Raw genomic sequence first — 27784 nt, forward strand, 5'->3', positions numbered from 1 at the left:
TGGAAAGAAATTGTGAAATCTTTTGGACCTGTTGAATAGACATTTTATTAATGTAACAAGCCCAGAGCTGAGCTGTTGACCTAGTTAATCTCTCTTTCAGAAACATGTAGATGACATTTTCCCAGTCCTTGCTCTCCACTCTCAGCAGGAATTCACTGGCACCCTCCCCATTCTTTCTGAGTCAAGTTCCTCTGGTGTATACAAGGAAGTGGAAAAATAAGAGTTAGGGTTGATTTATCAGCATCTATCTATCAGCACACTAGCTGTAAGACTGAGAAATGGCCTTCACTGTATTACCTTCACAATAATCCTTCACTGCTTCTTGACATTTCCCATGTTTGCATTCCAGATACAAGATAATTTAAATTCAACAGAATTTGAGTTTACAAAAGCAAAAAAAAAAAAAAATTAGGGCCCATATTTTTCACTAGGGAGTCCTTTGCCCTACACATGGCCACAGTATAGGTGGCCCCTATGGGTAGATGTGTACATCTGCTGTTCCTCACACCTTATCCTGGACAACTGAAAATCCACATGGGAGCAAGACATGTTCAAAACTGTTCATTAGAATCTCATCAATCAAAAAGTGATTGTGTGTTTCCACATGCCAGTCTTGGCCTCTTGGACAAATACCAATTTGGCTAATAGCTCATTTTCCTCCTAGCTTCAATTTGTCTAGTTCTTCTGTTTCTTGTGCTAAATAATTTTTCAGTTTGGTAATGCAAATTGTTACAAAGACAATGTTTTTAACAGTGAAACAAAAAGCCCCAACATATTGATATTTATTAGAATCCTTTTGAAGAGACAAGAAATATATTTACTGACATTAGAATGTTGAAATCCTGGATGGACTAACAGTTGCCATTCCACACAGAAAGCATACATATTTTTCGTCTTTATTATGGCATTGGTATTCTCGTACTAATAAGTTTATGCTGACATTATCCTTTTTCCCCCTTAATTTCTGGTGGCCTTGTCTGTCTTTTCATGGGAGGACAAATCAACATTGACTTTCACTTCTGCTCAGTATCTCACATCTCTAGAGACTTTCAAGTGGAATGAATTATGTGTAAATGGGATGCCAAAGCCCTCTAGGCACAGATCCCTCTTTCCAGGACTAAGAGAATTCGTTTTGCTGGCTGTAGCTGTAGCAAGCTCAGCAATTTCTTCATGTGACAAATCACAGAGAGGGAGGGTGCACTCTCTCAGAGGCAATGGCTCACAGCACAGCTTGATGCCCCAGCAACTAAAGAATGTTTTCCTCATTTTGAAAATGGGGTTGTAATGAAGCCAACAGAGCAGCTTGTTCCAGCTCACACCAGGTCTTTGACATTCCATGTGGTAAAGAGGTTTTTAATTCCCAACCCATAAGCTTGGGAAAAGGTGGATGACCTGCAATTCAAAGGGTTAGCCACTGCATAGGGAAGGCAAATTCATTTTGTATCAAAAGCATGAAGATTCTCAGTGATGAAAGGAATGGTATTGGTATAAGATCATTATCATGTAATTGCATTCATGCCTTTCAGAAGGCACAGCTAGAGCAATAATTAGCATCCCCTTTCATTTTCAGCTGTAGTAGACAAAACCACAAAGATAATGCTGTATGTTACTCACAAACTGTACTGCCTCGTTAATTTCCTCACACGGGGAGCTTTAACCTCCTGCTTTTCTGTAGGGACAGTTGTTGGTGTAGTTTCAGGTCTCACTGGAGCTGGACTTCTAAAAATAGCAAGAAAAACATATGTCATACAGGCACTATTTAAACTACTTCAGGCATATCACCAAAGTTCTAACTCATCAACACTTACTTATCTTGCAAAGTGGCAAGTGCCAATTGGAGTTCATCCTTTTGTTCCATTTATAGTTCACTGGCCAGTGTGTGTGTATGTACAGAAAAGGATGTGTGAACTCACCCTCCTGTGCTGGGCATACCATTTATAGAAGCAGCCACTGGTTACAAACACAGAGCCTATGTGAAAGACCATGTGGAAATGTCACTGTTTCCAAAATACCACATTTTAATAACAGACCAGCAGTTTAGTCACGTCAGAAATATTTTTACAAAGCATATGTTTAACAAAAACTGTTTTATGAATTGTGAAACCTGTTCTGCTTAAAATATTTTTTATTTGAAATTAAACATTATCCTTCCACAGTTGAAAGAGCAGTTCAAGAGAAATGAACTAATGGATATGATCCAAGAAAAATGATCACATTTTTTCCAGCTTGCTAGAAAAAAGCAGAATTCAGACGTGTTTCAGATGCTCATTAATGTGAAATACATCTGCAGAGCTCCAGTAAAGGAAAGATATGGCAACGAGGAAGTCCACATGAAAGAATCTTCTCCTCAACCATATATCAGTAGAATTAACTCAGGCTTCAATAAAAACATCATAAATACTAAATAAAAGATCCTCATGACCTTGGGAAGAAACAATTTCAACCATGAGTTTAAGGGGCATGAAGACACATGAAACAGCTTAAATACTGCTTTTACTTGAAGCAACAGGTTATGATTAAATACACTATATGGGTACTATAAACATAATAAATATGCCAAATATTTAAAAATAATTTGGAAGTCCTGATTAAAAGTTTGTGAAGTGGTATTCTGCCATCTAATCTGAAGTCTAAATCATTAACTTGAGCAGCCCCACTGATTGCTGATGGGACTGCACATGCACTGAGGTACATTTCAGAAATGGCAGAAGTTTTTCTAGTCTACTTACACTGTATTAGCCTTCTAAAGCCTTAATAAGATATGCATGTTTCATTTTCACTAGTGCAGATCCCTCTGATGCTCCTGTGTGTTTTAAGCTTTGCTAACTCTCTTTGATAACTTCTGAACCTGATGTTGGGCTACAACAGAACCTGCTGAGATGGCACAGCCTTCAGGTTATATATTCAGTTTTCCTAAACATTTCTTACTCTTTGGAGAGGTCACAGGGCATAAGATAGAACAGTGGAAAGTATAAAAGTAGAAAGGGCATAAATAAATCATAAACCGGATTGCTAATTCCACTTCTCATAAAATAACTTTTGTCAATTATTTACCTGCTATTTGTTCCCATTAATTTCAAGAAGTTGGTATAGATAGCAGCAAGATATCTATATCAGATATATTTCCTTTCCTCAATTCAAATTTCAGTGTCAGTCATTTTTATCACAGATTACTCAATGACATTAATGCAGAACAAGCCAGCCAGATCTGAAGGCCTTTTGCTGACTTTGCTAAGCTATTAGGCTGGCAAATAAGGGAAAGATAAGCAAAGGGGGAGGGAAAAAAGCCCAAATCATCTGTTTTAGTCTTGAATTCAATATATCTGACCTGAAAATATGTGAATCAACCTCATTATGGAAGCTCCCAAGTTAGTTTTGATCAAGTCAGACTTCAGATTGTAAGACAGCACTAGCTCTTCTTTTGCTGAAGCAAAGGTAGCTTTTGGCTACTGAAAAAAATTACTTGTTCTATTTACCCAAAGTGATTTAAAATTGAAGTCTGACATAAGCAGGATAAATGTGTTAAGACACATTAAACAACAGCAAATCACATTCTGAAGGGGTGTAAATAACTGTAATTATTTTCAGCTCAAATATATTGGCTGACATTCTTGCTCTATATGAATGGTCCTCACAACTTTCCAATAATTTTGTAAGAGGGTACCTTACAATTTTTAAAGCTTTTCACCAACTCAATGAGAGTGGAAACAGAGTGGTATAAACTATATGAGTTGAATAACATTTCCTCAAAATTATATCAAGTGATGAACTAATACTATGAAGGGATTCAAGAAACAGCAAAGTGTAGAATAGGAAAGCTGGTTACAAATCTATTTCCAGTTCATGGGTGCTTCAAATTTCTCAGGACAACATTATAACCTGTGATGTAAGTCAGTCAGATACTTTCACATAAAGGAAGATTTGAAGTGATAATTTCAGCTCTTTTATTAAGATTCATTTTACAAAGCCTGTATATCTCCTTTGGAATACTGTGGTTTGTAATTTAAGAAAAAAGAGGAAGAGGTGGGGCTTTTGAAGCAGTTATCTCAATTGCCACAATCAAATTTTTGTTTGAAAAGATGTAGTGCAATTTTGTAGCTAAAGCAGTTTGCAATGATTTCAAAGCAAGTTATAAAACTCACTTATACATATGAAAAATTTCTAAATTCTAAGTCTGAATTAATGCTGAAAAAAATGTTTAACATGAAAAATTTCACTCAACTCTAAATAAAATGTTTGAGATACAAACAGCGCCTACTCTCTAATCCAATAGAAAGACGAAAAACTTATTTCCTTTGAATACTGCAGATTTTCAAGTAGGAAAAAAAGGTCAAGTAAACATTAGACACACCTACTCCTTTTTCAGCCATTGTAATTGCTCAGATAAACTTATGTTTTGTACCACACCAGCAAAGTATTCCACTCACTTATCTTGTAAAATCAATACCATTTTAAAAGCAAAATCTTCTTTCCCATTATGATAAAATTTTGCCACAAATTTTGTTAGAGGCTGGTGGCAGCAACTACCTTTCCCCTGATATTTCTCAGGCCTCTGGGGAAGAGACAAGAACCATTTATTGCACATTTTGAGAAGCTGCAGGTTAGCTGGGATGTAAATTGAAATTACTCCCAAACGAAAAGGAGCTATGGCAATGCCTCTACCCAAAGAGGCCATTAGCACAAGATGAAATGTTAGACTAGTCCTACAAACTGCAGAGCTGGAATTTTGCCCTCATTAACACCTTGCTGGGTTACCTCTTTCCACACCAGCCTAAAAATTCCACGACAGCTCCTGTTCCATCTTCAAACACTCTTCCTCAGTCTGAACCTGCTCAGAACTGTTGCTATTCTCTCAACAGCAGCTAGATGCACGAAGGGCTCAGCTTGGTCAACCCAGTGCCCGATCTGTTTTAAAAATGGCAGGCTTTTAATATCATAGAAACTCTTTTTAAAAAATCTCATTGATATTCCAGAAAAAGTAGCAGAATAACTTCTGTTACTGTCCCTTGATTTCTTATATAGAAAGATATGATTTTGAAGAGAAGCCCTGTAATTATTTCAATTATTTAAATAGAGTGATTATGTGCAGATATCACCATTTCAAGTTTGTAGTCCTATATAAATTACACAGCTATATAAATCACAGTAGTCCTGTACAAAATATACAGCTTGAGGAAAAGTATAGGAGGAAAGTGTTAAAGGGTCAGTGGGACTCAGTATTAAAATGAAAAAATAAAATGTACAGTGTATTACAGTTCCTCTAGAAGGCTCTTTTTCAATGTCATTAATTCAAAAACCTTTTTCCTGTAACAGTACCCAACCACTACTGCATACAAATGAAGGTACTGAACCAAGACAGAGTTACTTAATGACCTGGCACCTTACATAAAAATCTGTCGCTTCCTGGTGAGAATGACAATAACAACCACGAATGTCAGCATGCAGTGGCAGGTCATCAGAAACTGCCTGTGCACTGAGAGCCCCAGCACCCTCCTGAGCCACAGCCAGCAGGCTCTCCTGAACTAGCTTCAGCCTGTTCCACAAGCCTGCACAGCAACATAAACACGACCCAGAGAGAGATCCCTCACAAACCCAAGGAATCTGTTTTGTTCTCAGATGAGTAGCCAAGGAGGCGACTGAAACCAAAACTGCTCACAAAAAACCAATCACCCTGTGGAACATTTTGAATGACCACAGATGTATGTTGGTTTACCTTGAACCTTCCTTGGGGGTGGAATGTATGTGCTCATGCTGAGGAACTCAGGGTGTCCCACCTCACCTTGGCTCACACTGCAGGGCTGAGGTTGCACTGCTCCTGCACCATCCATTTGTGTGCCATGGCTTTCTTGTCCCCTGCTTGGGAGGCTCTGGTCAGATGCCCATGCTTGTTTGAAACACAGCAATTGGGCTATGTGGGATAAAATGATGATAAATGTCCACGTCATAAACTGAATGGCATTAATTAACTTCTCTTGCCTTGGAGGATCCAGTTCAGGATTTTAAAACTACCAAAGTCTGCTGGGGCAACACACTTCCTGCACTTGTCCTTAACAGGCTTTATTGTCTTTACTTCTCTTTCTCTTTGTGCCTATTTTGTCATCTGGAACAATACCTCTCCCTGTGTCTTCCCAAACTGATGCCAAGAGATAGAGGATAAAAACCCCATGATTACAAGGATACAGCCAGCTGCATGAAAGTTAACCTGCTTTCAGACGCTGACTCATGGAAAAGGAAAAAAAAAGACCCAGAGGCTGATTTTGGCTGCAGAATTCCTTTTGAGTGGGAATATGATAGTGAAAACTTGGGAAGGATAAGCAAGAAAGAAAGGAAGGAAAAGGAAAAATATTTGATAGATGCATTCTCTTGTATATCAAAGACATAGCCTAACAAGCTAAGCAAACACAGACAAACACTCAAATCTTCCCTAAGCCTGTGCTCTTAGTATTTCACACATTTCTTTTCCAAAGGTCATCTGAAGTAAGAAACAATATGTTCTTTTTCACTTTGATAAGGTACCTTTTCTCAGAAGACAGGATAGATCTTCAAAACATTGCTTGGACATTTTAAAGCTACTGCCCGTATAAAATTTTCTGAGTAAAGTTTTTTTCTTCTTTTTACCTCCCATACCCCCCTCCCTATAGACTGCAGATGTATAACAAAGATCCTTGCTACAGATTATGTGCTTTTCTTACTTACAAATTGAGTTCTGCTTCCTGTAAAGGAAAAATTTCCACGGCCTCCATTGCCCTTGCAATGAAAATTATGTGCAGTCTAGACAAAAGTACAGTGCCCCTGTGGTCCAACAGAGCGATAATGATCATACAGGAGCTGCTCTTCTCTCACAGCTCAGGGTAATGTAGAAGGCCAACATCTGGTATCTAAGATCAAACTGAGCTACAAATCCTACCCCTACTCACAGCAACCAGGACAGCCATAATGAATTCTGTGCTTTCCAAGGAGCCTAGGCACAGTTTAGGGGGCACAGGACTGAACCAAAGAAATGCACCTCAAGTGGGGTATTTAATTAGCTTATCTTCATCTGAAAAGTCTGAGTACTGCTCCTTTCTCTATAGTTTGGAGGTTAAGAATACAATTACAAACAATTCATCAGCATTTGGCTTCAGGCAGCAGGTCAAAGAGGTCTTTAAGACTCAGAATGAAGTCAAAGAACATACATAGGTGTGCTATCTGCAATCTTTAATGCAGACTGGCATGCAAAGGCTATTCAAGAGTTCAGCTTGAAGTTATGACTTTGATGCAGAAATTACTGAGTGAGGTTCCTGCAAAAAGCTAGAGCAGTAGATCCATTAACCTGTCCCTGGACTGAGGCCAGGGTGATGTGTATTTAGATATTTGCTTTATTTTTGGAAATGCTGGTTGAAATTTTTCAACTGGAGAATGATTCTTTATAATAATTTTTTAAGGTAAACCACTGAATGAAAAAAGGAGCTTTTTAAAAGCAATTCAAATTTCTTAGGAAGAAGCCAGCAGCAATAATTATTTTTGTTTACCTAGAATATTTCACAATATATTTAGAAGAAGTTATTTAAATGTAATATTTCAGATTCTGCCTCACAGAGTTAACTCCATTCTGAGTTTAAGAAAAAGCAGCCTGTCACAGACATTTCTTTTATGAAAAATCTTCTCTTAAGATTTTCTTGCTGAAGCTGAGAAGTTCAGCAACCAGACATAAACAATAAATTATCTGCTTCTGTGGAATGCAACAAGTCAGTTCTGGATTGGCCCAGATTGAGTGTTTAGAAATAATAGCCAATCCAGAACTGAGCTCTCTCAGACACAGTCGGAGAGAGCAAAGTTTGTTGATCATTCTTTACCTTCTATTCTTAAGTAGTTAGCAGCTTCTAGAAACTCTCCTTTTCTTTTTCTTTTAGTATAGTATAATAGATGTATATATCATAACATAATAAATCAAGCCTTCTAATCATAGAGCCCATCTCGTCTCTTCCTTCACCCCGAAAACCTTGTGTCCAACCGACAACAGCAGCCTGCTTGAATTCACTGAAATTCATGCGAGGTAAGACTAAGCACATAATTCTTGATCAGCTTCAGTTCTGAACTTCCTGAAAGTTCTTTTGGATATATCTAGTTTTCCAGGGAACTGAAGTCTTCAGCTTGGGGAAACAAGCTGCCCATAATCATGCAGGTGAGATATCAGGTCACATAAAAGCTACCCTGACATTCACTGGAAGTGTATGTATAAAGACAGATACTGGGATGCTAGTTTCACATTAAATTGTGTACAGATTAGGCAAACATCACTACATTTTGCACCTTGCTTATACAGTCATATTTTGAGAAAACCTGAGGAGAGACAGAGTTCTCTGAAAAACATGGTTCAGGTTCAGACTGAGGTATGTCAGCAGGATGTTAGCTCAGAGAGCAAAAGATGACAATTTAAATGTTAATATAGTTTGTGCAGGTGAGAATGGAGAGGCAAAAGCACAAGAGTGCAGACATTACTTAGAGAGACACTCCTTCCTTGATGACACATTATATTTTAGAAGTATCACTTTGGTCACAACAGGTGTTGGACTTTTTCCCATCCACTGAAAGGCAGCCAGACTCAAAGCCCAGAGCACCCCAGAGGCACAAGGCACAGCAGGTTGATCACATTCTGACAATCTGTATGAGCCAAGCTTACTCTGCAGTAGGCATTCAGAAGAGAGCCTGAGATTACTTCTCCTGATTCATCTGCACCCTGTAAAACTTGATATAATTTAATCTCTCTTTTCTGGTGCGCAGCATCATCAAGCTCTACGAGATAACATTTAATTTTACGTTACGCGTTGAGCAGCTCCTAATGTAATTAGTCTCAATGTAATGGCGTAATTTGGTTTTGGATGGGAAGATTTACAAAGAAAATTAGAATATATGAATGCACAAAGCACCAGCTGGTGCTTATACCTACTCCCACATAAGAAGAATATTGCTATTTGCAATCCTATGAAAGATGAGATAATTTGGATAACAAGGATCAACAAAGGGTGATGCAGCAGTTGGTCTAAACAGAAAGAAATCCACAGACAAATCCTGAACCATGTGGGATATAAAGCCTGCCAAAGCTGGCAGAAACCCAAAAGCATATTTTAAGGGAAATAAATATTGCAGTGCATAAATGTACCACATGGTGCATGACAGCAAATGGCAACAGCAACAAGAACAGTAATAACTGACCAGCCAACTTGAGGGCTTCAGCTGAAGAGGGCTCCTGACTGACAACTGAACTTATATTTACACTTTTGATCACTATTTTGAGTAACATACTGTCTAATCTCCATCCTGTATTTGGAGGTTTTCAAAATTCAGATAGACAAATCCATGGCTGACTTGATCTAGAGTTGGTGACAGTCCTGCCTCGAGCCCTCATAAAATGAAGGTTAACATGTAGGAGATTAAGTAGGTATTATTGTTTACATGTACCAAACATATAATATCAAAGCTTTCCTGAACAGCACGTGAACATGAAGAAAAGTGAATATTATCAGCAAATCCTGTTGCTAGGTAATTCCTGTCTTACAAATTTTATTTCAGTTGCTTACCCAACTTGTTTAACTTCGGGCATTTTTACCAACATTTCTACTGTTGGATTTACCCCAAGATGAAAATTTACTTTGGCAAACAGGTTTTGCCCAAAGACAGACAGTATTTTGCTTTGTCCTAAGTAGCAGCAATTCTTAACATCTGAACTATTTTGGTGTAATTCTTAACTCTGGAATTCCTTAAGCCAGTACAGCAGAATTATACCTGGGCTTGCATTCAAACATGTTTGAAGAAGAAAACAAAATAGGAAAAAGTGCAGACCTTTATCTTAAATACAGTCCAAATTTGTATGTGTGAACCTGCATGCACATGCACACAGGTATCCATGCTATAGGATCATCCAGGTGGTCATAGTCAGAAAGAAAACATACTTCAAAGAGTTTTCAGGGGAAATTAATGTATAGACACTGGGGAAATTGTACAGCTGGTGCTTTGGTCTGGCAAAGATTTGAATAAGGAAACAAATTCTCTTCATGGGGATCTGTGCTTAGCCATATATTCCTTATATTTAATAAATTATGCAGGTTGGCAAAGAGCAAAAACTTTCTGCAAAGAAAGTTCACGAGTTTATCTTTCTAGCATCCATCCCCTTACAGAGAAATGGGTGAGGTTTATAAAAAAGTAAAAAGGTGATTTTGCAATTCCCATTCCCTTGATATACTGCAGGACAGAAACCTCCACATCCCAAATCAGAAGGTGGGACATGCCCCTGATCAAGAGGAAAGTGTGACCAGAGGTGATAGGAAAGCTGCTGACTACATTTCTCATTTTTCTATTTTGCACAACACTTTACTTCCTTCACTATACTTCCTTCATTGTTTCTGGCAGACAGCTGGAACCCTGATCTCTAAAGGCTAAAAGAATCAAATACAAAAAAACTAGTTGGTAGAGGCAGGGATGAGAGCCTTATGAAAACTATAAGAACATTCAGTAATCTCAAACGTGAATTAAATCAGATATCTAATCAGCAAATTCTCCCAAAACACTTCTTCCTCAACACTTCCATCTGGACACAGAGACAGATACCTGAGTGTCGGGAATTCTCTAACAGATGGGAAAATACCTCTGCTGCTTCCTCATAATCCCTTCTGGATCATTTGCCACCTTGACAGGTCCTTTTACAATACTAAAGAAAAGATGAATTCCTCTTGTTGGCCTTTAAAAGGACAGACACGATCACTTCTTCCCTTGTACACTTGGCGTCTACATCCCAAAAGAAGTACTATTAAAAATCCTAGCAAAATGACTGCCCTTACAAATTCCAAACCAACCCACTATTGACACAAACAAGTTTTTACTACATGCCTTAACAAAGCATGCTTCACCATGTGAAGTGGTAACTGCAAACTAACTGTATCTCCTCTTGATTCAACACAGGCGTATAAAAAGAAAAAGAAAAGCAAAACAAAACAGTAAAAAAAAAACAGCAAATACATAAATAACACTTTTTTTCCCAGGTATTTCTTCTTCCAAAAACCAGTGTTCTCTTCTGCCTTGTCCAAAATGCATACAGCCCAGCTATATAGTGACTAGTAGATAGTTATAGAGTACATATTACTTTGGTGCTGAAGAAAATGTGTGTGCTTTCAGATCTGTTACAACAGAGTTGTAATAAAAGGTTTGACTCTTCTTCAGAGGACTTCTGTGTCTTATCAAGGTAACTCATGGCTCTCCTATTTAACCTGCTAGAGAAATTCCCCTCCTGTTAGCTGCTCTCATTTGACTTTGTCCAGCTGAGAACTCTGTCACATGCAGCCCAGATGGATCCAGCTGAGGCAACCACCAACTTCCCTGCAGCCACTGTCCAGATCTGCAGCTCTGTTACAGGTTATCTGTAAAGCAGTAGGGTCACCAAGGGGAATGTACAACTATGTCCCAATTCAGAGTGTAATTGAGGATTAAAGAGGATGTAAGCTAGAATGCTGCAGTATGTATTGTGTTACCGAGTCACCAGCTTTTTCATCGTTTAATGTTGGAACCAGCACTTGAAACAGTCTGGGAGGAAAAAAATCCTATCCAGAGAAGGAAAACCTACAGAAATGTGCAGGACTGCTCTCCAGAAGCAGGGAGTGAGACAGGACTGCAGTCTGCTGTGATCCCATATCCTCCTGCAGCCTAATCTGGTGTGTACAGGTTACCTATTAACTGCAAGATCAGGAGACAACCTTGCAATTCCAGCCTGTGCACCAAATGACAGAGAAAATTTAACAAGTCTTCCCCTCTTGAAAGCTGCAAAGTTAATGCTATTTCAGCTTCAGCTCTGATTCAGCTCCAGCCCTTCCTCATATTTAAAATTACTTACATAAGGAAGTGCTCAGTTTGCCAGAAGACACAGAAAACAGGTGAATAAACTGCCTGATACATGACAACTTTGCATAGTACAACATTATCCTGAGGCCATGCCCAAGAAAATTACTGGAGACTGACTTGCAGGAAAAGTGGCTATACCACACAGACATATGAGTAATTACTAGTTGAACCAGAACTAATTCTACAAAGTGCTATAGCAATTGTTAGCCAAATTGAGTCTGTCATGGCAGATGCTAAAATAATTGCTATGGGAGATTACAGGCCATATCCAAGCAGTTAATTCATTAAAAGTGTAATATTCAGAATGGCAATGGAGGAGCAGACAAAATGGTAGCAAAGAGAGCACAGTTTTTTAATCAAACAAGCACTACTGCTCTCCTCTGTCACCTTCTAGTTCCCTATTAATATGAACAATTCATGCTTCAGATACAGCACAAAACTGCATATGTTTGCTCACTAGCAGGCCTGAATGAATTTCCCTGTGTCTTGGGTTTGGAAAAAACAAAGAATTTTGTAGTGTTTTGTACAGTAATCAGTGTGAAAAATACACAAAATCATTGTCCCTGCTATAAATCCCTCACACGAAAAGAGTGGAGTATTATTAAAAAGCTGTGACAGCTACTGGTTTCAACTGGCAAGATATTTCAGCAGACAGAGTCCTCAAAGATTCACAGAGGTGTTGTTTACAGAAATGTCTGCATGAGTTCTTGCAGGGAAAAATATATCTATTCCATGTAGAAGGTTTTCTTACCAAGGGTTGTTTTGCTTGTCTCTGCTAAAGAGAAGAGAAAATCTCCCAGACAATTTGTCTCCCAGTATGAACTAACCCTTGGCTCTACTCAGATGCAATTCCTAGCAGAACAAAGGCTCATTTACGTCCATCAAATTCACAAGACAGAGGTTATAGAGAATGTTATTGGCAAATAGATCACATGCTGGCTGGCTGCAGAGGTGCATATAGCCCTGCAGAAAGAGTAGCTGCTTGAAGGGGAAATAAAATGGTTAGACACTGGATTTACTTTGCATTTTTCTCCTAGTTTTGAATGTAGGCTGTTAAAATTGGCCTATCCCTTAAAACTGGTCTATCCCTAAGCATTGATTACTTGTGTATGTGCACCTTCAGGACACAGCAATGAAAGAATACCATTTAATTTGGTACAATTCACTGTAGAGGAAATGATGCTTGACATAACACAGATAAAAATAGATATTAGACAAATATACACCAGAACGCTGCATACCAAGAACTCCAAAGTGACTTTTACAATTTTATAAGCTTGTATGTGTGTGAAGAAAACAGCGAAATTTGCTTTGCAGCCAGGTCACCAACCTTACCTCATGCTGAATAATACTTTACTAAAAAGCACTTTACAAAGTGCACCACTCATTTACAGTTCAACAGGATGCAGCAGGAGAGAACCTATTTCAAAATGTGAAGTAAAAAGGCTTTTCTACAGATGTTATGCAGAAGTTCAGCAGAAGTGATTAAAGAAAACAAGTCTGTAGCCACATTCCCAGTCACAGAGGGATATACAAATTAGTTCCTCCTGAACTGCTTCTGGAAGTGACAGCAAACCAACAAAGTGCTGTGGCAGAGACAACATGGGAAACCCATTTCAATTAAATAAAGAAATAGGTCACTGTGTAATGTATGTGATGAGTTTTCTTAAGAAAGAAAACAATTTATCAAGAAAGTTTAGTGCAGGTCTAAGAAGAGCAACAGAAGAAAAATGGGTGATTCTAAATATCAAACAGACTTTACAGCCTCTTGGACAAACAAATGAGAAAATCATGGCCTCTCAGATGAGACATTTCAGCTCTGCAGGGTATCCCAAGATAAGAGACTGGGAACTGGGAATCACAGCTGCACTGCAAGCAAGCCAGGTGCTGCCACGGCAGGCAATAGCATCGCCTCTCATGTCTCCTCCTACTTCAGCACCACCAACCATCCCCACCATTCTTCTCTAGGTAGCTGCTTTCACTAAGCAAACACAGCAACTCAGCTAGCCCAGTCTGGTCAGAAAGGAATTTCTGAATGAAGCGGTTTTTGAAGGCTAGCGCAGATTTATCACACTGTAGGGAAAATACCCATTTGAAATAAACATTAACAAATTTTCCCAACTAGAAGTGTTAATTTTTGAGTTCTGAATGACTTAATTTTTCAAATATAAATCATTATGCCTCTCAAGTAGACTTTTCTATAAGGTGATTAAATGTCTGTTTTCTGTTGCAAGAATTACCACCTAAAAGTTATAAAATAAAATCAGGAGATGACTAGTGCTCCAGTACATATGTATATTACATATACATGAACATATAAAAAAGAGATACACTGGTGTAATTAGCTGATTAACAGCCATGCTGTAAATCCACAACATTTTTCCCTCAAACTCTCCCCCCAGATTTCAACACTGCAGATGTTCAAAGTGATGGAACTACCAGACACATAGAGGCAGGTGATTTCCAAATGTTCCTGCTGTAACCTCCTCTTCAATCATCTGCTGGAAGACAGCATACTGTGCCACTCAAATCATGTTTACAATAAATATGCCTCTTCAAAATGGCCACTCCAATAAAGAAAGACTATTATCCTCTATCAACAGAAGAAAAGTACAATCAAAAGTAGTCACTACTGTCTGCAAATGAGCCATTTTTCCTGAAGACTGTATACCAAATGCCTCTTCTTCTGTGAAGAAAAGACTTTGCATAAATCAGGAAAATGCAGACACAGGGATATTCCAGTTTGGACACCTAGCATGTTACTGATAGAAAAGTTATGAAAACTGACTTATTTTTATATAAGTTTTCTAAGATTGTCTCTAGACCTGATTTCTCACCCAGAGTTTTGTCATTTATTCAAATAGATACACTTAGCCTGATCTTTAAAGCTGAGCTTTTATCAATTCTTAAACTATATCTGATATATATGTACAAAATAAGCACTGTTCTGACAGCCACCTTCTCCTCAGGTCATTGTATGGTGAACTTTACACAGCAACCGGGAGATGAGCAAATTGAACTGTAACAACAAATTGAAATAATGTTTGGAAAATGCCTGATTACATCATATATTAATTTTTTTGCTTCCCCTACAGACAAGAAGCAACAGACCTTACATTAGGGTCCTGCAGACTGGAGGTCTTACTGGGATTTACAAAAGAGGTCTCTTCTTTCACAGCCTGTTAAAAGAAGGAGCCAAAGTTTAGTATAATGTCCATGCACTTAGAATAATACAACTGTTTATTAAAAAAATATTCCTGTAAGCAGCTCAGAAAAGTGCAGCACCTAAAATGCCTACTCTGCTCAGATTTAAAAGACATGATCTTTTTGGGCTTTCATCTCCTACAGCTGAGATTCACTGTGATGAGCAACAATGTACAACGTGCAGGGCAATAGTGTAAGAGAGAGATTGGTACTGGAGGAGAAAGAAAGGAACACTGATATTTATGGCTCCTCTAGAAAGCACTTGAGCAGAAACCATACAAAATCTACACAGACCAACATACTGTAATTGAGCTGTCCTTTCAATTGGAGTAGAATAAATAATTATTCTGAAATAACGATGCCAACTTTTCATTCAGTTTTTGAAAATCTAACTGAAAAATGTGATTCCCTACATATATTCACACTGTATGCACAATTCACAGAAAATCTCACTCACTGCTGCTCTCTGCTAAAATACAGAGTCCTGTCTCTCATATGCCATTTTTCTGTCGATTTGAAAATACTAGTATTGCAAAATAGCTCCCATGGAAATTGCTTTATTACCTAGGAAATGCCCAATCTGGGCAGGTGCTGATATACTCCTCATCTGAGATGCAGTATTCCCAATCCATGTGTAAATGCCAGTGTGAGGACAACACTGCCCCCCACTACAGAAAATACTGACTACAGAGACAAGAGTATTTCCAAATACTCCCCCCCATCAGTCAGGGACTTCTCAGACTGTGACATTTGCACCCTGCTAGAACAGAGGGAGACTGAAATAGTCCCACAATAGAGTGGTTTTTCAGTGTTCAGTATCTGAACCACAGTAATTTGAGGCCGTAGGTCCAGATCAAATTAAATTAAATGTGTCAGTCTAATCCTCTTAAAATAGGATGAAACAGATTTCTTCAAATCCATCAAATCCAAATCAAAGGATTTTACAGACACATAAAAATATTGTAATCTTATGTAAGACCTTCCATTCAATAAAAATTGAAATATTTGTGGGTACTCATAAGAAAAGGAAACAAAATCAAATCTGAGTTTCTTCTACACCTTAGCGATGAACTAAAATAAAAATATCAGTAGGGATACTCAATGCTTAGGGAAATCACCCAAGTGTTGGGTTTGTTTTCTCCTTGTAGAGGGAACAGAACCCTCATTGCCACTTCCCAGATCATTATTTACCAGATCATCACACATGGTGGGAAGGGACTGCTCCAGCTTAATTGCGTACACAAAATTAACTGTACGGGCAATTAAACTGGAACCACTGGGAGCCTGACAGAAAGTGAATTCTGTTCTGGGTCTTCTCCAGCCCAGGGACGTACCTGAAGTGATGGGTTAGAGGGCATTTTGAGACAAGTCCTTTAGTAGGAAGTTCATCCCTTCCTATTAGAATTGTTGAACTTTGTATGTTGATACCAAAGCCCCCATGTGCAAATAGGGGACCCTCTGACCCTCAGCAGGAGCTTTATCCCTTTCCTAGGGGGCTAGTTTACAGAGGAAGCTGGTTTACAGCTAGGTTACTTGGAGAACAGGATCAGCAGTAGCTACTGGAGAAGCTCCACTCCCATGTAGTGCCCTTACATATTTGGGTTTAATCTCCCCCAGGCACAGGTTTTCTCAGTCTTGCACAAACACTCCAGAAATTAAGGAATCAGATAAATGTGGCACATTATCACTACACCACCATCCTTGTAACTCAGCCACCAAATGTTTTGCTGCTAAGGTTTTTAGCAAATTAATGTCACATCATAAACCATTTGGGGATCAGGAGTTCAATTTTAAAATTTTAATAAATGTGTAGCTTTAAGCAATTCAGCTCAGCTTTAGAAAACATTTTTACTAGTCTTCTAGTAGCTCTGTCTTGCATATGTTTATTCAAAATCTATTGATTTCTTGAAAGGAAAGAAAAAAAGTTTTTAAGGACTTGAGAGAAAGCATTGAAAATCATTCTTTGTTAGCATAGATGAGCAGTGGAAGCAATATTTCTTTGTTCTACACAAATTATAATGCTTTTTATAAAGCTGTTTGGTTTCTGAAATCTGTAAATGTGAATCCATCTGTCAGAAACCTAATACAAGGTCTCTTCCACACTGATGTCTTAGCAACATTTTATTGTTAAGCCTGTCAAGCTAGCTGCTTATTATGTGTCAAATTGGTTACTTTTTAAAACTATAAATTTTAGTTCATTCCAATTTTCACTAAAGTAATTGATCTGCATTTTAAGATGCACTTGAACACAACAATGGAAAAGAGATTACAGAGATCAAGAATGCAATGCAGGGGTTGTGACTAGCAATGAAATTATTAAAATTTCACCTACTTTAATGCAATAAGCCATGGATCTCATTGGCCAGCTGAGAGGGCTTCACTGTGTTAGAGCCTTGGTGGCTTCTCAGCTCTGTGACTACATTATTTCTCTCTTTTGTCTTCTCTCCATTGGAAGGCTAAGCCTGCATCTCAAGAAGTCATATATTCCTAAGCAGCATGACCAGCATCCTCCATCAATGAGGAATTTCTCTTGGTACTACTTTTTCTCTGTTATTACTCATGGTTTAGAGATCAGAAAATACTCCTGAACCCACAAGTAAGCACTGCAGACCAGTGAGCAAGTAATCTCCCTCTAAATTGTAAGGAGAGAGGGAGCATGCAAAGAAATGGGGGGGCCTGAACAGCCTCAGGTGATGAGACCTGCCCTCAGGGTACCATGGGTGTGCATTGGCAGGTACAGATTAAAGAAGACGGGCTCATTCTTCTCACTTAATGCCTCTCCTCCCTAGCTGTGGATGAACAGTCACAGGAAAATGTAATACTTGCAAATCCTTCTGCAAAGGGCTTCAGCTGTCAGAAAGTGCACAACCCCTGCTTCACTTGAGGGCTTGTTGGCTTTTGGGGTGTTTGTCTGTTCAAAATGAGGTCAGTAAGTCATCATGTGGCAGCCTGTTGCTTTTTTTTTTCTTCTTAACACTGCAAATCACATTCACTGATCACAGAAGAACTTTCTCAGCCTTACTGAAAAGACATGACTGTAGAACAAGGGTTATGCTTGTAGACAGCCCTTGCAATGTAATTCCCAGATGGTTTGCCTTCATTCGAAAACAAGCGCACCTGCTGGGGCCAGGATTTGGGTTTCCATTGCAGGATGCCTTCCAGCAGTGGCAAAAGGGGGTTTAGCCAAGGGTGGCAGGAGGTGTCTGGTAGGGAACATACACACAGAGCTGGGCAGAGGCTGCCACTCACTGAAAGCCCAGCACTGAGCTGTGTAAGAAAGACAGAGGCAGAAGCAAAGCATGAAGCTGCTTAGGTCTTAACTAAGGCAGATTCTCCCCTCCCACAGAGGCTGCTACTCTGAGGGAGAGATTTCAGGGCATAGCAGACCTGGAAGCCCAATTTTTACAGAGCAGATTCATTTAATAATTACCCAAAGAGAAACAAGCTACTTTTCTGGCTACCAGACTGCAAATCAAATTAAAAGTTTATCCATATAATCCATCCACACAATGCCATTCTGTTTTTTTTATCTGCATCAGGCCCAGAGGAAAAGAAAAATCCTTAATTTTCTGTATTCATATGCCATTAACTTTCTGGATGATATTAGAAACAAAGAACTACTTTATCATTTTAAGCATTGCTTTATACTATGAAGGGACAAGAAACACGACTGGGCAGCAATGCCATTGTATAGGCTCTCTTCACAGATGATTGCTAAGAAATAATTTCACCAAAGGATGAAAAGAGGAGAAAAGTATCTAAATTTTGTCCACAGTTTTCTGAGCCATCTACCTATGGGCAGCTGGGAGTTCTCAGACTGCTTTTCAGTCAATTCCTGAGCAGTGTTAATCCCTGCTGCTGTCTTGGCAGCCAGGCCCTTTGGAGCCTTAGAGAGGGGGTGGATGTTCCAGGGATGCTACACCCAACTCTGCTGAGCTTTCTAGAGGAGGTGGGAACACTTTCTGGCCCATGAGAGTAATCCCATGCATGAATTCATAAGCCCTGGTGGCTGGATTTGCCTAGTAAACAGCAGCTCCTTCAATTTTCTTCTGAAGAAAGAGTTAGCCCCAGGGTAATGGAGGACAGAACCTTAAAAAGGGAATTGGTTGCACCAAGCATGTACCAAGAGGGAAAATACAGTAAAGACAGAAATTTGTGTGCAGCCTTCTGTGATTTTTGCCAGTGGGGCATTGTGCAAGGCAGTCTGTGTTCTTCATGCTTCAAGCAAGCACCATGGGGGGCTAGTGTCCCTGTGTCTCTCCTCCTTCACAAGGAGAGTTGCTGTGGCTCTCACGTCTATTGATCCAAGATAGGAGCACCTTGGATAAGCAAAAAAACTGCATGAAGAATCAGATCACTGCAGCCGAGGGAGAGTGCCAGGTTCTCATCTGAGAAAGACAAGGGTCTAGAAGGGTCAGGACACATATGATGGCTCTTATTTAGCAATTTCACAAAGTTCTCAGTTGCAGCAAGGAAGGGAGAGCAACACAGCTTTCACATGTTTGGAGATCTTCAAAGGTAAGGAAGGAATGACTCTCACCACAGTGGCCTGGAAATACTTCTCTATCTTGGCTCTTTCTGAATCTGTAATGATGATAAGGAGGCCTGAATCATATTTGATTTTTCAGCTCTTTATCAACAATTTAATCTTTTGTCAGCCATGCCAAATGTTGGTTGATCTCATTAGATAATACAGGCTAAGGAACATGTCATCAGGAAGAATGTTCTGCCAAGGTAAACCTACCTTGGTGATTTAATATGTCAAATGTAACTTCTCAGGCAGAAAAGCACGATGTTTATGTCTCTTGGGAACAGACTACTCTGGTTTTTTTCCCCTCTGAACAAGGTCTGGCACCATGGGCTGTGGTGAGGCTCTTACACATCAAAGCAATTAACAGTGCTTGTCTCATCATGTTCTGGCAGACTCTCAGAGAGGAGACAGAGCTGACATACCCACAGCTCTGGGAGTCTTGTGACACCACTGCCACATTTGCCTCCACTTTCCCAGGAAACAAACTGAAGATCTCATCAGTTCTCATATTTTGTTTATATAAATCTTCACTCCCCTTCTGTACCTCCAGCAAGGCTGCCACATCATTTCCTCAGTTCTTTCCCTGATTTTGAGGTATTATTGCTGACACTCTTCTAATGAGCTGCCACATGTCATATATTCATCACACAAAATCAAAATCTTCTCTTTTTATATCTGTGGAACCATGAAATTCCTGTGCCTCACTTTTTAAGTTGAGTAAACCTGTTTCAACATAGCAACTGAACACAGAGAATTTGAAGCTGAGCCATTTTAAAATTCCATTGTTATGAACAATTATAACTGATGTGATGTTGCACTTGCTGCTGTTCCAGCTGAGAGTCCCAGAGCAGTTGCTTCTTTTTACCTAGCCTGCAACTTGACAGTGAGGTTATTGCTCATCCAAGTGGGTGACTAACAGCAACAGCTTTAGCAAGGAAGGCACAGTGTACATAAGGAGCTGTGGAAGCTTCCCCCACAGCCTGAACACCTCAGCTGTGACCGTTATGCTCACATAATTTCAGTTCTGATCTCTGTGCAAAGACTGCCAAATTGTGCAGTAGCTCGGTGCTCTGAATAAGGACGGATGGAGAGAGGGAGGAAAGGAGGAGAGGGAAGCAAACAGCAACTAATTCATGATGGAAGGAGCCTGAAATGTTGGAAAAGCTGATCCTTTCAGGGTACTTAAGTCAACATCTAGTGAAAGCTGAGAATTCCTCTGGGTATCCAGAAGGATTTGTTTAAGTCCTATAATAAGAAAGATCACATATCATTATAAATCCTCTAGTGTCTTCCCCTCACCTACTCTATTTTCATTCATGACCTGATTAGGGTTTGAATCCAGATCTCCTTAAGTGAATAAAGCTCCAAAGACCCAGCTTACATAAAGACAGGGAATTTTTTTCTAGAAATATATGGCAAAAGCAGCTGGACTTTGAAAATGACAAGTCCTTACACTTGATTCTTTCCTTAAAGGAGGCAGAACACTAAAAGAGATAAAGAATCATCAAAAATGTATCCATGACAGACTGGCACTGTGGATCACCTCACTTCTGCACCTTTTCTACCATAAATAATGCATAGATGCCAGTCTCATTTACATTGCAGCCATGGCTTGCATCTATGTAGGGAGCACGGGATGACACCGGTATCCTGCATGACCTGAAGTATTTTCTGTACCACGGACCTGTCCTTTCCTCAAGGCAACTCTAAACAGCACAGACAACCTGCACTTACTCACATATTTGCAGAACTTAAGGTAAAACTACATTATATTCGGCCTGTACTTGTTTCTAGGAAAGGGAGAAAAAAAAGAGACAGATCGCTATCGACCTGGCCTAAAAATTTGCATGTGTATAGGTTTGTCAAGAAAGTTAGAGTGTGAAAGGAGTTAGAGGACTGAACGTCCCTTGTTCAGCCTAAATGTCCCTTTGTTTACTGAGAACCAAGGCAGGGGAATCAATGGCTTGAGAACCCAAACCTGGCTGATTGAAGATACCTCTTCCCCAGCCAAGAGTTTCCATTGGGGTTGAAAAGGGAGAAATAAATAGGATTTTGTATGCTCTTTTGTAAGACCCCGCAGCTCCAAACCACCTTTTCTCACCACTTTTTTTTTTTTCTCAGCAAACAACCCATAATGTAGCTCAGTAGTAATGTCACCTCTAACTATCTTCTATAAACTGCACTGCAAAAATGTACCTGTAGAATGAGCTCGGCCTTCCCTTGTCTGTAGACAAGAGGAAGATGTGAGTGATGCAAGAATTAGCTGCAGTAGAGTTCTGTAACAAAAGGGATCCTTCCCTGTGCTAACCTGCTGGACACACATGAACCCAAAGATTTAGCAAAGCCTGGGTAACAGGTGCAGAATACAGACACCACTTGTGGATGACAAACTGCTAGAACACTGCCTGCCAAAATAAAAAGCCCTGCTGAGATAGCTGTACATTTGCTCAGGACCCTGTGCTTAATTTTAAGGATAATTAGGATTTGTCCAAAGCCAAAATGGACAAAAATAGCAACTGAAACCTTCAAGTATCTTTCCTTCATTACTTGGGCCATGAACTTTTTTGCAAAAGGGACTCTTTGTTTGATACCAACAAGTTATGTCTGCTCAATCACAGCATTTCAGCACTGACTCATGCAAGCTGCAAAGGGGTTTTAAATGATAGCGAGAGCTGGTCTTTTGTATTCTGACAGCTCCACACTGCAGCTTTATGTGAGTACCTCTCAAATGAAGAGCCTGGAATATATGCAAAAAAAAAAAAAAAAAAAAAAAAGAGAGACATGTCAGTTGCTTCAGTGTTTAGGGCTCCCCTGGAGCTTAATTATGTGGGAACTGTGACATGTAGTCTGTCAGCTAAAAGGTGGCAGGTCCCTGTGGCACAGTTTGAGAGGTGTGTTGTGAAACATTACTCATTTGCTCTCGCCCTACAGGTAAGTATGGCATGCCCTGTGTAAGCCACAGGCTCCCACAGCTGCATGTGGGTTCCTCACATTTCTCATCTGTGGCGTCCATGGCAGTGAGCTCCTAGATCCAGCTTCCAGCATTCCTGTGCACACTGCAGTTTGTTTCTACATTTAGATGAGTAGCACATAAATATTCCCATCTTCACCAAATAAAAAACCCCAATCCTCACTCATGTTAGTTTTCTGCTGCTCTATAAATCTAAACCACAAGCAGGGCTAAGTGATCAGCACCATAACCTTATAAATTTTCTGTCTCTAACTCAGGTCTATAACTGTGGGAGATGTATTGTCCCCTAGGAATGTGATAAGCTCTTCAGCACAATTCTGAAATGAGAAAGCACAGAGATCATATTCCAGGATATATTTTCAAATGTCTAGCAACATTTCCCCTGGTTTCATTTTTTAAATCATAAGCACTAGAATTATTCATTTATAAAGCTCTCTCTTTTGTTGGTGCCTAGCTGCCATAAAAAAAAAGTAAACTACAAAAAATTTCTGTCCCAATTTATATTTTCCATTTGCAAACATTTACTCAATTCTCTGAATTAACAAGGAACAGCTTCTTCTTCTACTACATGCAGGAGGTGCTTTCATAAACTTGTCACATCCTGATGTTAGTAGCATATGGTATTGAAAATATTCCTACTGCTTGAAGGGAGAGCTGTTACAAATACTTCAAGCAACAGTTTGTTAATTTTGGATGTGATCCTACAGTGCACCAATATTTTTCTCATGCTTTTAAACCTAACCACATAATGAAGATGCCCCATGAAGTTTTAAAAAGAATGAGTTAAACCATAGATTTTTTGGGGCCCTTAGAACATTTCCTTTCAAACACCCATGTGTATAAGACAGAGTGTTTCTTTCTTCTTTCTTTTACAAACTAGAGGAGCAAATTCTCTTTTTTCCATTATTATTTTTAAATTTCTTTTGTGCTATCATGAAATATAGGAATAACTGTACTCTACATGAGGAAAAACAAGGCTGCCTTGCTTTACAACTCAAGGAATATAGGCTGTGCCTTACAGACCATAGATATACCTCTTGCTCTGTCTGCCTAGTAAATTGAAATATGACAGTACAAAAAAGAAGAGATGAGAAATTGGAGTGTTAAGAATAAGGCCAGAAGGCAAGACTTTTTGGGGATATAATATGGAACTGGCATCAAAAGATAGAATTGGGCAGAGGATAACATCATTAGTCCTCCAGATATACTGAGCAGCAAGATATGTCATATGGGGTCAAAGAGGGGCAGGATCACAGCCCTGGGGGAATATATGGAGTAAAGTAGTTGCCTTCCATGAAGAAAATTATTCCTTATCTGCTCCCTTGAAAGGATGCTGTGTCTCTCAGCACTGCAATTCCATCCCAGGTCACTTTTCCCAGAAGATGACTGAACTGCCACTGGGAAATGGCTTAGCTATTGGTATTCAGCTAGTTGTCTGGAGGGCTGGGGGCAGGTGGAGAAGATAACTGGGTGGATTTATGGTATCTAATACCATAAAGGGGTTTGTCAGGTCCTCCTGTAGCAGCCTTCCCTTCTCCTGCCTTCTAGAGGATAAATGTTGCATTTCCACTGGCTCCTTCATCATGACCATTTTTCCTACCCTTTTCAGTGCCTGTGTAGCCACAGCTTCTTACTGGAACAGCTGATCACTGCCTGGTCTCTGCCTGCTTATTTTGCAATGTATCTGATATTTTATAATTGACAGGAGGGGAGCTCAAGTGCAAAAGAACTCATCTCTAGTTACACAGGCAATTTTGTGGCTAAGCAGGTAGTTGAATGAGGATTTCTAAGATTAAGGTGACTTCCTATTTTTACTGGCTATAAATCTTAAGCCACACTTTGCTAGCAGTGAAATTTTCAGGGATTTCAAACTGAACCTTATGCCATTATTTACCCACAATATATGCTATGGTGCAACAGTCTTCTTTACCTTCCTTCCCCTGAAATACGATTTTTCTCATTGAGGCCAAGTCCACAGATATCTCCTTAATCCAATTTGATTTTAAAGCCTTGTGAAAAACAACACAGGCAAGAAGGAAAAGAGGAATGCTCAATTTGCTGTGAAAATTATTTACAACACAACAACAGCTAAAGAATATGGTTATGGCAGAAAAAGAAACCCAGGATGCTTTCTCTTGGAAAGCCTCAGACTGAAAAATTAAGGCAGAGCAGGTCAATTGAGAGATGCATACGTTAAGCACATTTCCTATCTTGCCCTAATTATGTATTCTGAATGCAGCAGCACACACTGCTTTCAGCCTTTAACTAGCCAGTCAAACATGACCATTAAGCATATTCAGGAGGAAATACAAATATGAGAAGTATACCATGACATCCTGTAGAAAAAACACAAAGGAAAAACAGAAGATAAACCCAAGGGCAGAAATATGCGGCATAAAACACAGTTGATACAACACAGAGTTCAGAGAGGTGAGAGAACTGCTTTAAGCAAAAACAAAAAGACATAAAAATCACCCAAACAACTCCTTCCTCCTTATGCTGTCAGATTTATGGTTTCTGCTATTGAAATCTAAGGCAGTGAGAATAACCAAATTTTGATGCTTACTTAGATCTAGCTAGACCAGATGTAATGTAGCTCTCAAATGAAAGATCTGCCAGGGAACAACAAATACACAAAGCTGATTGTTAACCAAGTCCTTTGCAGGGCAAGTTGACCTGGTACATTATGTGAAAAGAAACAAAGCAATGGAAATACCAACATAATTTGTATTCAAAGAGAATACTGTGCTCAAGTATGCCACAGGAACTTGGGATAGCATTATAAAAACCTTTTACCTCTATTTTTCTTCTTAAAACTTTGTATTTGGCTTTATTTTTTGGCACCGATGGCATTATTTTTTGTCCACAAATTTCAATTAAGAAGAATCACACATTTTAGGTTTCAACCTCTGACCGGGAAAATAACTTTTTACAGTCATGCTATTTAGCATCAGTTTTCAGTTGTATGGCATTATTAAAAGAGCATTTTTGAAACAGGATGTATCTAATGTAAACATAAACCAAGCAGTGAAAATAGAAGCTTAAAATTTAGTTAAAAGCACACAAACAAGTAGGAAAGCAAAAGACTAGCTAATATTTCACATTCAGGTATCTAAAGATCATCCCCTGAAATAAAGGTTGAATTTGGATATATAGATATTATCATTAGAACAATCTTAAACCCAGTTTCCGTGAATAGTAGGTAGCCTCAGAAAACTCCCGAGGTTACTCTTTCTAAGCTATAAAGTAACTAAAAGCTAGAGTGACAAAACAGAGATTTCCTGAGGCCATCTTTCCTATTTTCTCAGCCTCTCCTGGCTGTATTAATCATGTCAGTTAGGATAAATTTCCTACTTCCACCATATCAATCATTTTGAGTTACCTGAAGAAACTGCAGAGCAGCTGGAGAACGCTATGTCAATGTGCATACTTGACTAAAAATTACATGCTTCCTCAGGAGGAATGATGGGATTTTGGAAAACTGGTGAAAGCTATGCAACAACTAAAAAAGCAGAGTATTAAACTCAGATTACCTGGGCACCTACTCTAAAAGCAGCTTCCACTTGAGCTTTGAGGATGTTGCACTTCAAATGGTCAGGTACAGATGAAGGTGACACAGGGGCATGAAGAGTCTTTTCTGATACCTTCTTGTCTTCAGCCTGAATTTATTTAAAAAAGAGTGACATACATTAGAAAGATAAGTTCATAAAAATATCAAAGGTTAAATTTTTACTTGTAATAACTTGATTCAGCATTGCTGGCTAAAGCTTCCATATTCATACTCTGAAAGATACATCTTAGAAGTTTTCGAAATATTTAATGACTTGATACTATGTTCAAGACAAGAATAGCCCCAGGGAAGCCTGAGTAATAGAAGCAAGAAAATGATGTGGAATGAAGATACATTAAAAAAGCCCAGCCAGGCCCTGGAGTGGTTGTGCAAACCTGTGATCACACTGAGGAAACAAAACATTGTCTCAAAATATCCCACAGAAGGCAGAATAGCAAACAGCATAATTATAGTGGACATTGGCTTTTTACACCACCCTTAAAATGCAAAGCTTTGCAACTTTAACCAGAGAAATGTGAAGGAATCTTCACTTAATTGCAAGCCAAGCAAAATCTCCTTCGTCAGAAGGAAAAGGAAAATCAAGGAACTTTAAACATTGCTCATGCTTTTTCCTCCTGATATCAATCCTTTACCCACGCAGTGATCTGAATCAGAAATTTTGGCCTCAGGATAGCTAGTGTAGTGCCCTGGTCAAACATGACCTAAAAGTTCTGTGCCTTGAACAAACTTTATCCAGCAGAAATGCCACATCAATAAACTTCCCATGCAGAAAAGAAAACAAAAAGACAATGTAAGAATAATGTATCAACAAAGAGAGTATGGTGAGACCAGGATTGTAAACATGAACTCTTAAACAATGAAACTGTAATATGGCACATATTTTTAGAGAATAATTGGGCAATGGCATAACAGCCATTGCAAACTTTCCTATTCTTCCTGGAAGTGACACCTGAATTAGAGATGAGTAACAGCCCAGATTGTGCATTCATTTTCTGCTCTCCTGGTTGAGAAGGGTGAATGGTTGTATACGCCCAAACAGAGCAGATATGTAATGCTGTCATTCAGATTTCAGCCAAAACAGGTATAATGTATCAGTATACCAGGTCCAATGATCCTTGAGATTCACCTCTGCCAAGTATTTCAAGACAGAACCAATCATTTTTTTTGCTGCTGAAATTACCATATGATTAGCCCTTTAACTTCAAAATCTGTCTCTTTTATCCTTCCTTCTGCCCTCCCCCATGGCATGCCACTGGCTGATAGTAACTACAGTCTTACAGACTCTTTCCTCGAGCAAGCACAGACAAATGGGAATATCAAGATTTGGGGAACACTTTCTGCAAGTGGAGCAAGTCACAAAAGCAATTGTGTTGCCTGAGGAAACTGTTCAGGAAGCACTGGGGAGGGAAAGAGCCAGACCTTAGCAGAACTCTGTTGAGACTGCAAGGTATTTATGTGTAAGCAAAGTTGGTCTAGCAGCCTTCTGCATCCAAAATTCCATAGCTGCCAGGTATGATTTTGAACAACTGTCTGTTAAAGGTCTCATGCTCGTCATGAGATTTTTTTTTTCTCTGCCAAATTTCTAATAATTCTTGCATGTTTATTAGTCAAGCTACATTTATTTTTTTTAGAGGAA

At 39.1% G+C, this 27784-nt stretch overlaps 1 protein-coding gene across 1 annotated transcript in view; it reads right to left on the minus strand.

The window, feature by feature from the left end:
* EPB41L4B (erythrocyte membrane protein band 4.1 like 4B) overlaps positions 1-27784 on the minus strand; it is a 164714-nt gene that overhangs the window by 26927 nt on the left and 110003 nt on the right. Inside the window, exons 18-20 of the mRNA XM_030943783.1 lie at positions 26111-26236; positions 14983-15050; positions 1615-1719 (exon numbers count right to left, since the gene is read on the minus strand). Of these exons, the coding sequence (XP_030799643.1) occupies positions 1615-1719; positions 14983-15050; positions 26111-26236 (299 nt within the window). The remainder of the gene's footprint in view (positions 1-1614; positions 1720-14982; positions 15051-26110; positions 26237-27784) is intronic.

Source organism: Camarhynchus parvulus, chromosome 2, assembly GCF_901933205.1.
Source record: "Camarhynchus parvulus chromosome 2, STF_HiC, whole genome shotgun sequence".
NCBI lineage: Eukaryota > Metazoa > Chordata > Aves > Passeriformes > Thraupidae > Camarhynchus > Camarhynchus parvulus.